The following is a 13,234-nucleotide window of genomic DNA, read 5'->3' on the forward strand; positions in this document are numbered from 1 at the left end:
AAGACTGTGTAACTTCAATCTGCACTGTATTTTGTATCAACATGAGATCCTGGGGACACACAAAAATTATGATGGTTTATCTTGGTTATCTGATACCTCGGGCAGAAGAAACCTCAGTTGAGGAATCATATCCATCGATCTGTCATAAGCATGGGGCTTATGAGGGTATTTTCTTGAACGCTGGTTGATGGAAGGGGGTCCAGCCAACAGTGGGTAGTATCAACCCTAAGCAGGTCCTGGGCTATGTAAGAAAGCTAGGTGAGCAAGCCAGAAAGTGGCATTCCTCCTTGGTCTCTGCTTCAGTTCCTGTCTCTAGGTTGCTACCTCAACTCTCACTGATGATGAACTGTAGTGTGTCCTTTCCTCACAGACGTTGCTTTGGGCCAACAGAAAACCAAACTAGAACAGTTCACCCGTGATTAGCACCTAGAAAACTCACCAAGTGTTCCAATCCTGCTGTTCCCTATCATTCCAGTTTACCCTACTCTGTAGCAAGCAACACTCTGCATTCAACTGAAAAACCAGCTCAGAGCTGATCGTAGGATGAGCAGCGAGTGCACAGGGGCCACAGCAGAGGAGGAAGCAAGCCAGAGCTGAGCTGGGAAGCTAATCACTGTAGTAGGTCTGGGTGACATATAACCCTTTATGATGAGGAAACATGACAACAAACAAGCGAGGTGTGACTCTAAACTCTGCATTTTTTATGGTGGGCAGTCATCATTTGCCCCAACAGCCATCTGAAGCCAATAGTCCTGATTATTGAAAACCACAAAATTGTACAAGTGCTCGCCTCCTTTATGGAAGCCATGTTCCTTCTCTCTCCATGCAACAGGGCTGTCTGCAAAGCCTTGAACTGTCAAGGTGACCCATGGAGCCAACTTTGGTTCATCAAAGTAGTGACTGAAAAAGAAAGAAAATTCTTATAAACAAAGGTCAAGAACATCCACATTGTATCTACTGTTCTAATAAAGCTGAGACTCTATTTTAATTTATAAAAACTAGGCTATGTGAATTAAATACTTGGTGCTACATTATGAGTTCCATAAAGATTCACTAACATATTATTCAGAAGACAACTGCAGTCGCACTTACTCACTGCCTAGAAAGTCACTTAAGACCAAGAGAACAACTTTCTCCCTGACCAAACAACATAATTGCTTCCCTTCTATTAAGGTGGGGTTTTGTTTGTTGGGTTTTAAATATGTGTGCCTGTGTGGGGTTCAGAAGAAAACTTGCAGGTCCTCTGCGAATCCTGGGAATCAAAGTTAGGTTGTCAGTTTTGGCTACAAGTATCTTTATCCACTGAGCTCTCTTGTTGGGCTCTCTCCCATGAAGAGTAATATTCTTGCTGGGTCAGGGACTTATTGCTTAACACTTGCCTACCATGATTAAGGCCTTGAGCTTGAATTCCAGCATGGAAAGAAAATATTAAAAAAAAAATGTAGAAGAAGAAGGAGGAGGAGGAGGAGGAAGAAGAAGAAGAGGAGGAGAAAGAGGAGGAGGAGGAGGAGGAGGAGGAGGAGGAGGAGTTGTTGTTCCAGGACAGTCAGGGCTACACAGAGAAACCCTGTCTCGAAAACAACAAAATAAAAAACAAAAACCAACCAAACAAACAAAAAAGACTGTAGAAGTCTTAAACTTAATGTAGATCATAATTTGCTCCACAGAATATTGAAGTGTTTTCAAGGAGTGTTAAACTTTTGCATAAAAACGGCTCAGAACAGACCCAGGAAAATGAGCAGCTTGGTTCAAGGAGACCACTGAGGCTCTGCTCTTTCTTGCCACAAGGGTTAAGGACTTTCAAATGGCATCTTCTCTATCAGCAAGAATAATTATGTCAGGTCCCAAGGGATGACCCAGTAGTTAAATGCACTTACTTCCAGAGGACCCAAGTTTGCTTCCAAGTTTGCACCCACGTGGGTAGACTCACAGGTGCTGATTAACTCCAATTCCAGGGAGTCTGAAGCCCTCTTGGGACCTCCAGTGGCACTCACACACTCATGGACATAAATAAAATAAATCTTAAAAACTATTGTTGTTGTTGTTCATTGTTTTGCTGTTACTTTGAGCCAAGCAACCGGAAAAAGGAATAAATGTGAGGGACCCTACTTTGTACCACACTAACAGAAGTCCCTAATGCCCCGATGTAGCACCAGTAAGTGAGAGACGCAGCCAAGAAGAGTTCTCACCACAGCTGTTCCAGAAGGACATGTATCTTCTCTGGCAATATGAAACCTGTGATTGTGCACAGAAAAGCTTGGGCTATCACAGTGCTTGGCTGGGGACAGCAGTAGGTTGATACGAAATCATAAGGCTCGTTATTTCTGCCATAAAAAAGGAACAGGAAAAAAAAGTATTTACAACCACTACATAACCATATCCAAAGTATCAAACTCATACTAAACACAAGCGATGAACTGCAGAGTTCATATACCCACAGGTCCGCACTGCAGAAGACAGCACCAAGCCAGTCAAAGAACTCCAGGGCACTGCAGGCCTCCTCCGGCTCTCCTGCAAGCCTGCTGCTCCGAAGCACTGGACACTGCAGCTCCCTTACTGTGCTCAATGCCACTTTGGGCTGATGCTCCTGAATTTGGTATTTGGAAAAGTATGACATCATTGTTGATTCTTCTGTACCTTAAAAAACATCAAACAAGACCGAGTCAAATCTCAGGAGCACCCTTAGTTTCTCTGGTAGTAATTAGTAGGCTAGCAATAAGACGCTACAAAAGGGCTGGAGAGACGGCTCAGTGGTTAGAGTACTGGGCTGCTCTTCCAGAGGTCCTGAGTTCAGTTCCCAGCAACCACATGGTGGCTCACAACCATCTGTAGTGAGATCTGATGTCCTCTACTGGTGTGTCTGAAGACAGTGACAGTGTACTCACCTACATAAAATAAATAAATCTTAAAAAAACAAAACCCACTGCATGAACAGTCCTTGGGGAAGTTGTAGAAACATCAGAAAACATCTTCCTGTCTTGTATATCTGCTGTACGCAGAAGGAGGAGAGGCATGGAGCATTCTAACATTTGGACAGAGAGACGCTCTCCTGGGCTGAGAGTGTTGAGGAACTTCCCACGAGGAGCAGATAGATGTCGCGTTCCAAAATGTACTTTGTTCCCCCCCTCCTCCAAAGGACATACCACACCACTGTAATTCCCACTGGTCTGATTCATTACAATCTTGTAATGGGCCAAAGAGATACTTCTAAAAGGAGCAATACATGTGGCAGTTGTAAGCAAATTAATATACTTGATGAAACATTAAAGCTGGCACTAAATTTAGTATTATAATCAATTAAAAGTCATAACGAATGCTATCTGACATTTAAAAGTCTTCCTGGGTTTCTATCCTGTAATAATGATAAAGATCACACACATATAATTATAATTGATGCCGATTTAAAAATATTCTAGCAAAGGCTTTTTAATGTAAGCAGAGGGGAAGGAGAGAGATTACATGTTAGCTACTCTGAAACCACTGTGAAGCTTTCTAGATCTGCAGGAAAACCCAAGAAAATTGGGGCACATTGCTTTAAAACTTACCCCGAGCTGAGGCGCTGAGGACATCTAGGAAGCCAGAGCAGCTCTGTCACGATGCCCACACACCTACGTAAGCAATATCCCCTACCACGGCAGTATATCACCACTCGATGCTCTGTTACGCCTAACAGATTCCCAAGAATCATTGAATCATTAAAAAGTTACACTTCATACCTGTATGATGCCAAGCCAAAAGAAAATCAAACTGCAAAGGCTTCTTTTCTTTGAAGGACCAAAATACTCTTCTATACTTCTTAGAATCCAGGTTAAGGGATAAATCCATTAGGTCAATGGAAATGACTTAAAGGAGAAAGAGGAATACGTGTTTCATTCAAATTATACAGAGCTTACCCTGTAGAGAAACATCTAAAGTTTTAGTAAGTTTGTAAGTAGTACAGATTGTTGTGTTCTTCATCTTTCAACTTCATCAAAAACATATCCCTCAGTGGACTGTTTCTAGTGTTGAGAGCTGCTAACTATAGTTGGTTTAAATACTTTAAGCCCTTCCTAGATCAAAGATCAATCTACCTGTGTCTGTGCTAGCCTTAGTTATTGATGTCCACACCAGAGAGTTTCCTCAAAACCTACTCTTCACTTGTGAATTTCCACTAGTAATCACGAAGAAACTGTACGAAGCACATCAAGTTGTTCCTCTTCACTGCATACAAGGGGTAGTCCAGTTCTACAGCCCTTATTAAATGTGGTGTACAGCCAAAGAGGAACAATTTAACAGCACCAACTAACCTAATCCCCCAGGAAGTGTAACCAATAGCTCCTTGAGTCAGGATTTCAAAGTCAAGAACCATATTTTTTTCCGATTAGAGCTCAGAGGTAAGGCATTCACATTTTATTACAAGAAAACTGACTTGCTAGGCACCAATGGAACACACGTAATACTTACCAAACTTCATACTTTTTCTGCCAGAATACCGAGATGGATGACCTTGAAGTCCAGTTTCTTCATAAGTATCTTTATCCAGTGATAAAATTAATTTCCCTACAAATCAAACAATAGTTCCTCTAGTAGAGATGTTAAAATATGGCTGTTGTTCTCTAAGAAAGCTAGACATCTGAGCAGTGAAATGTCAGGATAAGAATACATGAAGAACTTGTCTATAGCACACTGATATTATCTAGCAATGTACCCAACTAGTCTTGAACTTTGCTCTGTAGTTGAGGCTGGGCTCAAACTGGTGGCAATTATCCTGCTTTAGCCTTCCAAATACCAGGATTGCAGGTGTGAGCCACCAGGATTGTGGTATTATCTACCATATATACATATGTAGATAACATAATAGCAAAACTAGAAACAATTAAATTTATATAAAGGAAGAAATAAACTGTGGTCTGTATATTACTTCAAATTCCATCTTTAAATTTTAATTTAGTTTAATTTAATATGTATTTGTATGCCTGCTTGTAAGTACACCAAGAAGCCTGTGAATGTCAGAAGAGGATGTCGGATCGCCTAGAACTTGAGTTGTGAGCTGCCATGTAGGTGCTGGGAACGGAATCTGGATCCTTAGCAATGACAGGAATCACTCTTAGCTGCTGAGCCATCTCTCCAGCCCCTACTTCAAATATCATCAAAACATTTAAAAGCTCTATGTTAAAGCCAGGTGGAGATGTGCTGGTTCATGTGTGTAACCCTTGCACTTGGACAGCTAAGGCAGGGGAAATGAAAATCTGAGGCCACCCTGGTCTAAGTGGCAAGATCCTATCTCAAAACAAAACAAAAAGTTCTAAGTCACAACCATATGCGCTGAAGCAGGAACATGTCTATGATATATACCTAGGGAAATAAGACTACTGAGAATCAATGTCATATAACCAATGTTAAACATTCTATGCTTACTGGTGCTGGTGATACACGCCTTTAATCCAAGCACTCATGAGGCAGAGGCAGGTGACTCTTTTAGTTTAAGGCCAGCCTGGTCTACAGAGTGAGTTCTAGGACAGCCAAGGTTACATAGAGATACCTTGTCTCAAAAACAAAAACAACAAAAAAATGTATGCTTATAAATTCTTGAAGGATAAACATCAAATGGTTCCATCTAAGAAGGAGCGCAAAGACAGGCTTCATTTTACTGTTTAGAGCTGTATGACTTGACTTTTAAAGAATTATTATTTTATTATTTTTATGTATATGGGTGTTTTATCCTCATGTTATGTCTGTGCACATGGATGTGCCTGGTGCCTATGGAGGTCAGAACAGGGCACTGGACTCACTGGAACTGGAGTTACAGATAGTTGTAAGCTACCAAGTGGGACTGGACTTTGGTCCTCTGGAAGAGCACCCAGTGCTCTTAACTGCTAAGCCATCTCTCTACCCTCCTTAATTTTTTTTTTTTAAAGCAGTGCTATTTCTTTTCTAATAAAGAAAGGAGAAAAAAAATGAATGCTGTCACCATTTGGTAGGAGAGCAACAGTATTATCCTCATCGATACTTGTATGGTATGTTAATGCAGAGAATGAACCTGTAAGAAAAAGTCAAGAAAAGTAATTAAGTAATTAAAGTAGCACAACATTTGTTTATAAGTGATTTTCACATGACAACAAACCTTCCAGGTAGATAGCAGTCAGCTCTAACTCATTCAATAAACCCAACACACCCCAGAGATACGCTGGAACATATCCATGCAAGGCTCCAGCTAGACCACCCCACGACTCAGGCCACATTCAGGGTCTTTTTGTGCAAGTTTCCTATCAACAGGTTGAGAATGGGCTCAGAACAGAACCTGTAATCTTGGGGACTCTAGCGGAAAGGTGCACAGTAAATAGGCAAGAGGACAAAACACTGATGCAAAGTTCTAAGTTAATATTCAGAAACTACTTGAGCAAGTTAGTATTCAAAAGCTACTTAATCTTCATCTGTAGGGATTCAACCTACTTCACAGAGTTATTACAAGGGCTAATTAAATTTGGTAAGATATTTGGCTGTCACCTAAAGAGGACACAGGAAAGAAAACGACAATACTGCCGGGTGGAGAAGTGATACACGCAGCTGATCACATGATTTAACTTCCATGGGCCCTTTTAAAGACAAGGGAAGGACCCCAATATTTGCTGAGATCTTCCGATAGCTCTTCATCTTGTCTCGTTCACACGAGACAGTAAGTGCTTCTTCTTACCTTTCTTTACAAAGGTGTTGATGAATTCGTGTGTAATTAGTTCATGAAGAGGTAAGTTCTTCACAGAGTAATAGGGTCCAATGTCCATGACCAGGCCTTTTAGCTCTTTGGATAGCAGCCCACATTCAGGAATAAGAAATGAAACCTATTAGAATGTAGAAGAACAAACAAAGTTATACTTTATGAAGATTGACTCCATGTTTATAGAAATGGAATGTCAAAGGTGCTAGTTATTCCTTCACAGGTTTTACTGGGACATAGAAGGGACATACAAACATGGGCAATGTGATGGTTTGAAGATGCTTGGTCCAGGGAGTGCTGCTATTAGGAGGTATGGCTTTGTTGGAGGAAGTATGTCACTGTGGGTGTGGGCTTTGAGACCTCATCCTAGCTCCCTGGAAATGAGTATTCTTCTAGTGCCCTTCAGATGAAGACGTAGAACTCTCAGCTCCTCCTGCACCATGCCTACCTGGATGCTGCCATGCTCCCACCTTGATGATAATGGACTGAATCTCTGAACCTGTAAGTCAGCACCAATTAAATGTTGTCCTTATAAGAGTTGCCTTGGACACTCTTGGGGTGTCTGTTCACACAGTAAAGCCCTGAGTAAACACACACACACACACACACACACACACACACACACACACACACACACTGCCACCACCACCTACCCCTGAGACAGGGTTTCTCCATGTAGCCCTGGCTGTCCTGGAACCTGCTCCATTTATCAGGTTAGCCTTGAACTCAGAGATTCACCCACCTCTGTTTGGGTTTAAAGGTGTGCATCACCATCAACCTGCTAGGCAACAATTCTTTTAATCTATTAATCTCAGGTAAACAGATATCTGACTACTCAAGTTTTTCATTTCTGCATTTCAATGTGAAGCACGAGACTAAGCAGAAATATTGCAATGGAAGTCTTAGTTGAATCTTATCTTTGCATACAAGCAATATCTGTTATGTCTTTCACACTTTATATTCAAGGAAATAGAGTATATATAATTCAACATGCCTTGACTTGCTTACTCTGGAGTCATGAAATCAAAGGAACACCTCCTAGGATTTAGGGACATTTAATTAGTAAGAAGCTACATAGAAGCAAAATTGCTCCTGGCAGCTTACATTTCCTAGGTTGGACCAGTTGAGATAAGCGATACATCCCTGACCGCAGGGATGGACTTTCAACCGAAGAGATGCAAAATCCGCGCGGATTTCAAATGATCCCCAAGTGAACATCTAAAGTCCGTCCCGCAAAGCCCCAACAACCCGCCTAGCCTGTTCCTGAGGGACAAGGACGCCAGCTAATCTATCTGAGAAACCTATCAGGCCGATAGTTAAGGTGTAAAATGCTTAAACCCTTATCTTAAGGTAAGTTTTTTTTTTTTGGAGTTCCTCGGTTGTCAAACCGCGTGATGCTTTGGAAAGAGCCACAAGTTGATCCACAGAGATCTGTCCAAACTTAGGGTGGTGTAATTCGGTTACAGGTTGTACAGGTCACACTACGATCGTGCAGGTTACATTCCTAACTCCTCCATTGCCTGCTCGACCCAACACCGAGCTACCCAGGGATTTAATCCTGAACAAGGCAGTAACCACGCCAAACTCACAAACTAAAACCCTGCTGTTCCTCGTAGGACAGAGCACCGCCCTGTGTCTGGCGCATGCTGGGAATTGTTGTCCTACACAGCGCCAAGAAAGGCAGTTAAGAAACGTGAAGAGACTACAGTTCCCAGCATGCCTGAGGACGATCTCCGCCCGCCCTCGCAAGCCGAGGAGCTCTGGCCGGGTGAAGCCCAGCGTGGTTCTACCTTAAAGTTCTCCATCCTAAGAGGGCCGGGTGGACCTGACTCACCCTGTAATTATGATAGTGCGTCTCCACGAGATGCTTATGGCGAGACTTATCGTGGCCGAAGTTGGATTTTTCACAGACCAGTAAGTGTCGAGGTGCTTCTTGCAGCCTGCGCAGCGTGGCCATGTTAAGCAGGATTCCAGGCGAGCCCCGCCTCCCGGCCCGCCCCTCGGCCCGCCCTTCACCACACCATTCGCTCCTTTCTGACTACGCCCCTCCCTCCACCACGCCCTAACCCTTCTTTTCTCCCCCCCCCCCCCTTTCCCTGTCTGTCAGTTCCTGGGGGCACTGGGTGTGAAGGTTCTCTAGAACCTGGCTCGTCCATTCTATCCCACAGTTTCTCCGTGGAGGAACAGTGCATATACCTGGGCAGGACTCAGAGAAGGCCTGCACCCTGTCACCTTATAAAAAGGAGGAAGATAGGACAGAGGAAAGGCCTAGTACAGTCAGGAAATTCGTCTGGGCAGGGCGTGGTGGCCTTTAATCCCAGCACTTGGGAGGCAGAGGCAGGTGGATTTCTGAGTTCAAGGCCAGCCTGGTGTACAGAGTGAGTTCCAGGACAGCCAGGGCTACACAGAGAAACCCTGTCTCGGAAAACCAAAAAAGAAAAAAAAAAGAAAAAGAAAAAGAAATTCATTGGCTTTGCAGCACTGTTTCCCTGACTTCTACTATGGACTATGGTCTCATTCCTAATGCTCACCCACCCGCAGAGCCCTAAGTTCCCACTGATCCTTCCCAAAAAGTATAGGACATCACAAAGGAAGATAATATGGCATTTCTGCATTTTTACTTCCAACAGGACTTCTTTGCTTTGTTTTTAATTATTTAATTTATTTTTTTCATTTCCAACATTACTATTTTGGGATTTTACCCCAAATCTCAGTTTCTTTGCTAAATTGTACTTCCATGCACACTGTTGCTGTCTTCAGACACCAGAAGAGGGCATTGGATCCTATTACGAATGGTTGTGAGCCACCATGTGGTTGCTGGGAATTGAACTCAGGACCTCTGGAAGATCAGTCAGTGCTCTTAACCAATGATCCATTTTTCCAGCCCCCATAGCTAATTCTTAAAAGCCATATTGTTGATTTTTCTCATCTATTTTTACTCTCTGTGTGCGCGTACACACACACACACACACACACACACACCCCACACACACACACATGCGCGTGCGTGCACGCGCATAAGCACATGTGTGCACAGCAGACTTTCCAGGTCCTTGATTGAATTAAACTTTTTGTTTGAATCATTTTTGAGGTCTTAAAGTATTTTTACTAGTAAACTTCTGAAATCACCCAGAATTTTACTTATTTCAGTATCTTTGAATCCAGTTGTTAAGTTATTTTGTTTTGAGACAAGGTCTCATATATTCTGGCTGGCCTGGGACTCAATATATAGGCCAGGCTGGTCTCAAACTCAAAGAGATCCACCTGCCTCTGCCTCCTAAGTGTTGAGATTTAAGGTGTGCACCACCACTCCGGGATAATTGATTTCGGTTTTGGAGGACTCCTGTTGCCATGGTTTTCATTCATGCTTTTGTTTCTGTGTGTGGTGTTGACCTCTGTTGATTTGGAGATGTCTTTCGCTGTTATTCTTACTGAGCACCCTACTCTCCGAGACTCGGTCCCCAGTATTATTCATAAAGGAGAAAACACATTGCTGAGACAGTAACAAAATGGAAGATATAGAAATACACCCAAAGTTACTGAGGTTCAGCAATATATTACTAATAACCACGAAACAGGAATTTACAATACTCATGTAGAATATGCTAGGAAGGTAACGATTATGTAGGGTAAATGCGAAAATTAGCAAGAAAATGAAAGCAAGCCTAAATGAAAGAAAGAAGCAGGATGGGAAAGTGTGTCATGGATGGAGACGTGAAAAGAGAAAGAGTTTAGTGGGAGGAAAAACTAAAAGAAGGGGGAAATCTCAATAATAAAAAAAAACCTTAAATAATGAATTATATAAATATAAGAGAAATAAAAGATAAAAACATCCAATATTTTAAAAGGTAAAAGAGGAAAAGTGCTGAATAATAGAGAATGTAAATAATGTAAGATAAACATCTGTATGAGGTGTGAAATGTATGAAAATGTATGAGGGGGAATAAAATGTGTTTAAGGAATGCGACAAAGGGGAAACAGAGTGTGCTAAGAGGAAAAAGGGAAGATGGGTAGAAAGAAAGGGAGAAAGGAAAGCTATGAGATGTGGAAGCAGCCACTTCCGGGGTACTCGGCATAGGCTGGGAGAGGGTATCATTGAACTTGCAGACTCTTGTCTTGAGCCTGTATTGCACAAGTGTTATGTGTCCTCCAGAGCTGTCTTGTCTTTATTAACTTCACCATGTTCATCAGTAGCCTCTGCTGACCACACTTGCCTTCATTCTCTGCTTCAAGTTCTCTCATTCTCCCAAGATTCCCCAAATCATATTTCCCATGGTGCTAATGTTCTAGCTGAGGGTTGGGAAAGAAGAAAGAAACCAGAGCACGGCATGTGTGGGCAGAGAGCTTGTCTTGTAGTTCTCAATCTCTCTTAAGCATTGATCATCCACTGGAGAGATGCATCTGTGCACACTGGGTCATCGGTTGCAACTTCAGAGTTCTTAGACTCTATGGCTGAAGAACGAATATTCAAAGACACTGACATTTTGACAAAAAAATTACACAAATAGAAATTGTGCAAATGAAAAGAGTAAAGAATCAAAGTGTAAAGTGTAACTGATAGACACGACCAAGCAGAACAAAGGGTATGCTGAGGTTGAGGAAACCATACACCCCAGAATCAATAAAGAAAATATTGAGCAGGACCACAATATTCAAGAACTCTGGGTTATGATCAAGAGACCAAAGTTAAGAATCTATGAGATAGAAAGGAGCTGAGATCAAAACTAAAGGCATAGAGAATCTATTCAGTGAAATTATAGCAGAAAAAACCCCCAAAATTTAGAGAAAGAAATGCACATCCAAACACAAGAGACATTTACAACCTCAAGTAGACAAGGCTAGACCCTTTCCATGACATAATGAGGACGTAAAAAATATAAGGCAAAGAAATAATATTCAACACTCTAAGGGCAAAAACACTAACTCAGCTACAAAGGTGAACTCAGAAGAATAACATATCTTTCAGCTTCAACTCTAAAAGCCAAGAGGGCATGGAATAATATATAACAAGACCTGAGAATAAATAACTGCCAGCCAAGCTTGCTATATGCAACACAATTGTCTTTTAAAACCAGTGCTGAAGCCAATGATATTGTTTAGTTGGCAAACTTCTTGTTTGGGTTCCGCCCCCAGAACCACATAAGCCAGGCATGGTGGCAAATGCCTCGAATCCCAGCAATTGGAAGGTAAGGGCAGGAGGATCAGGGGTTCAAAATCATCCTTGGCTGTGTAGCAACGTGAAATCAGTAAGAGCTACATTAGACTCCATATCAAAAAAATTAATTTCAGGGCTGGAGAGATGGCTCAGCGGTTAAGAGCACTGACTGCTCTTCCAGAGGTCCTGAGTTCAAATCCCAGCAACCACATGGTGGCTCACAACCATCTGTAATGTGATCTGATGCCCTCTTCTGGTATGTGTGTGAAGACAGCTACAGTGTACTTATATATAATAAATAAATAAAATCTTTTTAAAAAATTAATTTCATCAAATTAACTTAATCATTGAAGAAAGCCAGGTAGTGATGGTCTCTGGAGAGCAGAGGCAGGCAGAGCTCTGAGTTTGAGGTCAGCCTAGTTTACATAGATTGAGTTTCAGGACAGACAAGGGCTATGCAGAGAAATCCTATCTTGAAAAACCAAACCAAACCAACAAAAAAATAAAATCATTAATGAAGTGGAGACATTTCAAGACAAGTAAAAACAAAGATAGTTGATAACCACCAAGGTATCACTGTAAAGGAATACTGTACATGGGGGGGGGGGGAGAATGACAGTCTTAGTCATGAGAATGAAGAAAGAATAAACCATGAGAGGAATGTCTGAGTAAAGGAGAAGTAGGGAGGAATCTGTCATGCAATCCCTTCATTCTGATGTGGGGAGAGCACAAGCAGTGATCCAAAAAAACCAAAAACCACCACCAACAACAACATCAATCAGCAACACTAGAAGTAGCTGCATGCAGGGAGCAAAGCCAGCTCAAGGGACTTTTGAACAATGTTGAGAAGGGTACAGACTATGGGGACTTTTGAGGTGGGGCTCAGACATTTTATACCATGAGCCTATGGGACCAGGAGCAGAATGTGTGGTTTGAAAGAGAAATGTCCCCATAGGCTCATGTGCTTGCGCGCTCGATCCCCAGTTGGTGGCGCTGTTTGAGAAGGTTGTGGAAACTTTAGGAGGTAGAGCTTTGCTGGAACTTTTTTATCGCAACAGAAAAGTGACTAATACAGACCTGAATGTAAAACCCGGAAGTCTGAAACAGCTACAGAAAACACAGGTAGATGCTTCAAGATGTAGACACAACCTAGGACTTCTGGAAAGGGTTCCAACAGCACGTGGAATGACCCCATATATTGAGTAAGACTACATAAAGTAAAAAACAAAACAAAACAAACCTTCTCCACAGCGAAGGAAATATTCAGCACAGTGAAGGTATAGCTTGCAGAATGGGAGGAAAACTTCGCCAAATATGTTTCAGATGGGGGATTAAAATCTAGAATCGCTGGGCGGTGGTGGCATATGCCTTTAATCCCAGCACTT

The 13,234-nt window shown here is 42.1% G+C and overlaps 1 protein-coding gene across 1 annotated transcript; it reads right to left on the reverse strand.

The window, feature by feature from the left end:
- Window positions 1-686: 686 nt before the first annotated feature.
- Rpp40 (ribonuclease P/MRP subunit p40) lies at window positions 687-8,662 on the reverse strand. The gene is made up of 8 exons (XM_021215975.2): window positions 8,529-8,662; window positions 6,674-6,818; window positions 5,951-6,019; window positions 4,444-4,539; window positions 3,717-3,842; window positions 2,439-2,637; window positions 2,190-2,324; window positions 687-900 (listed from the first exon to the last, which is right to left on the reverse strand). Exons 1-8 carry the CDS (start codon window positions 8,649-8,651, stop codon window positions 702-704), a joined length of 1,092 nt encoding a protein of 363 aa, XP_021071634.1. The 5' UTR covers window positions 8,652-8,662; the 3' UTR covers window positions 687-701.
- Window positions 8,663-13,234: the final 4,572 nt, after the last annotated feature.

The sequence above is a fragment of the Mus pahari genome, chromosome 16 (assembly GCF_900095145.1).
Source record: "Mus pahari chromosome 16, PAHARI_EIJ_v1.1, whole genome shotgun sequence".
In the NCBI taxonomy this organism is placed as follows: Eukaryota; Metazoa; Chordata; class Mammalia; order Rodentia; family Muridae; genus Mus; species Mus pahari.

Coding starts and splice junctions, on each gene's coding strand:
- Rpp40 (XM_021215975.2), bottom strand. CDS start 8,651: ATGGCCACGCTGCGCAGGCTGCAAGAAGCACCTCGACACTTACTGGTC. Junction 4,540..5,950: donor TGTTGCTCTCCTACCAAATG/GTGACAGCATTC, acceptor TTTGATTTGTAG/GGAAATTAATTTTATCACTG. Junction 3,843..4,443: donor CAGAAAAAGTATGAAGTTTG/GTAAGTATTACG, acceptor TTCTCCTTTAAG/TCATTTCCATTGACCTAATG.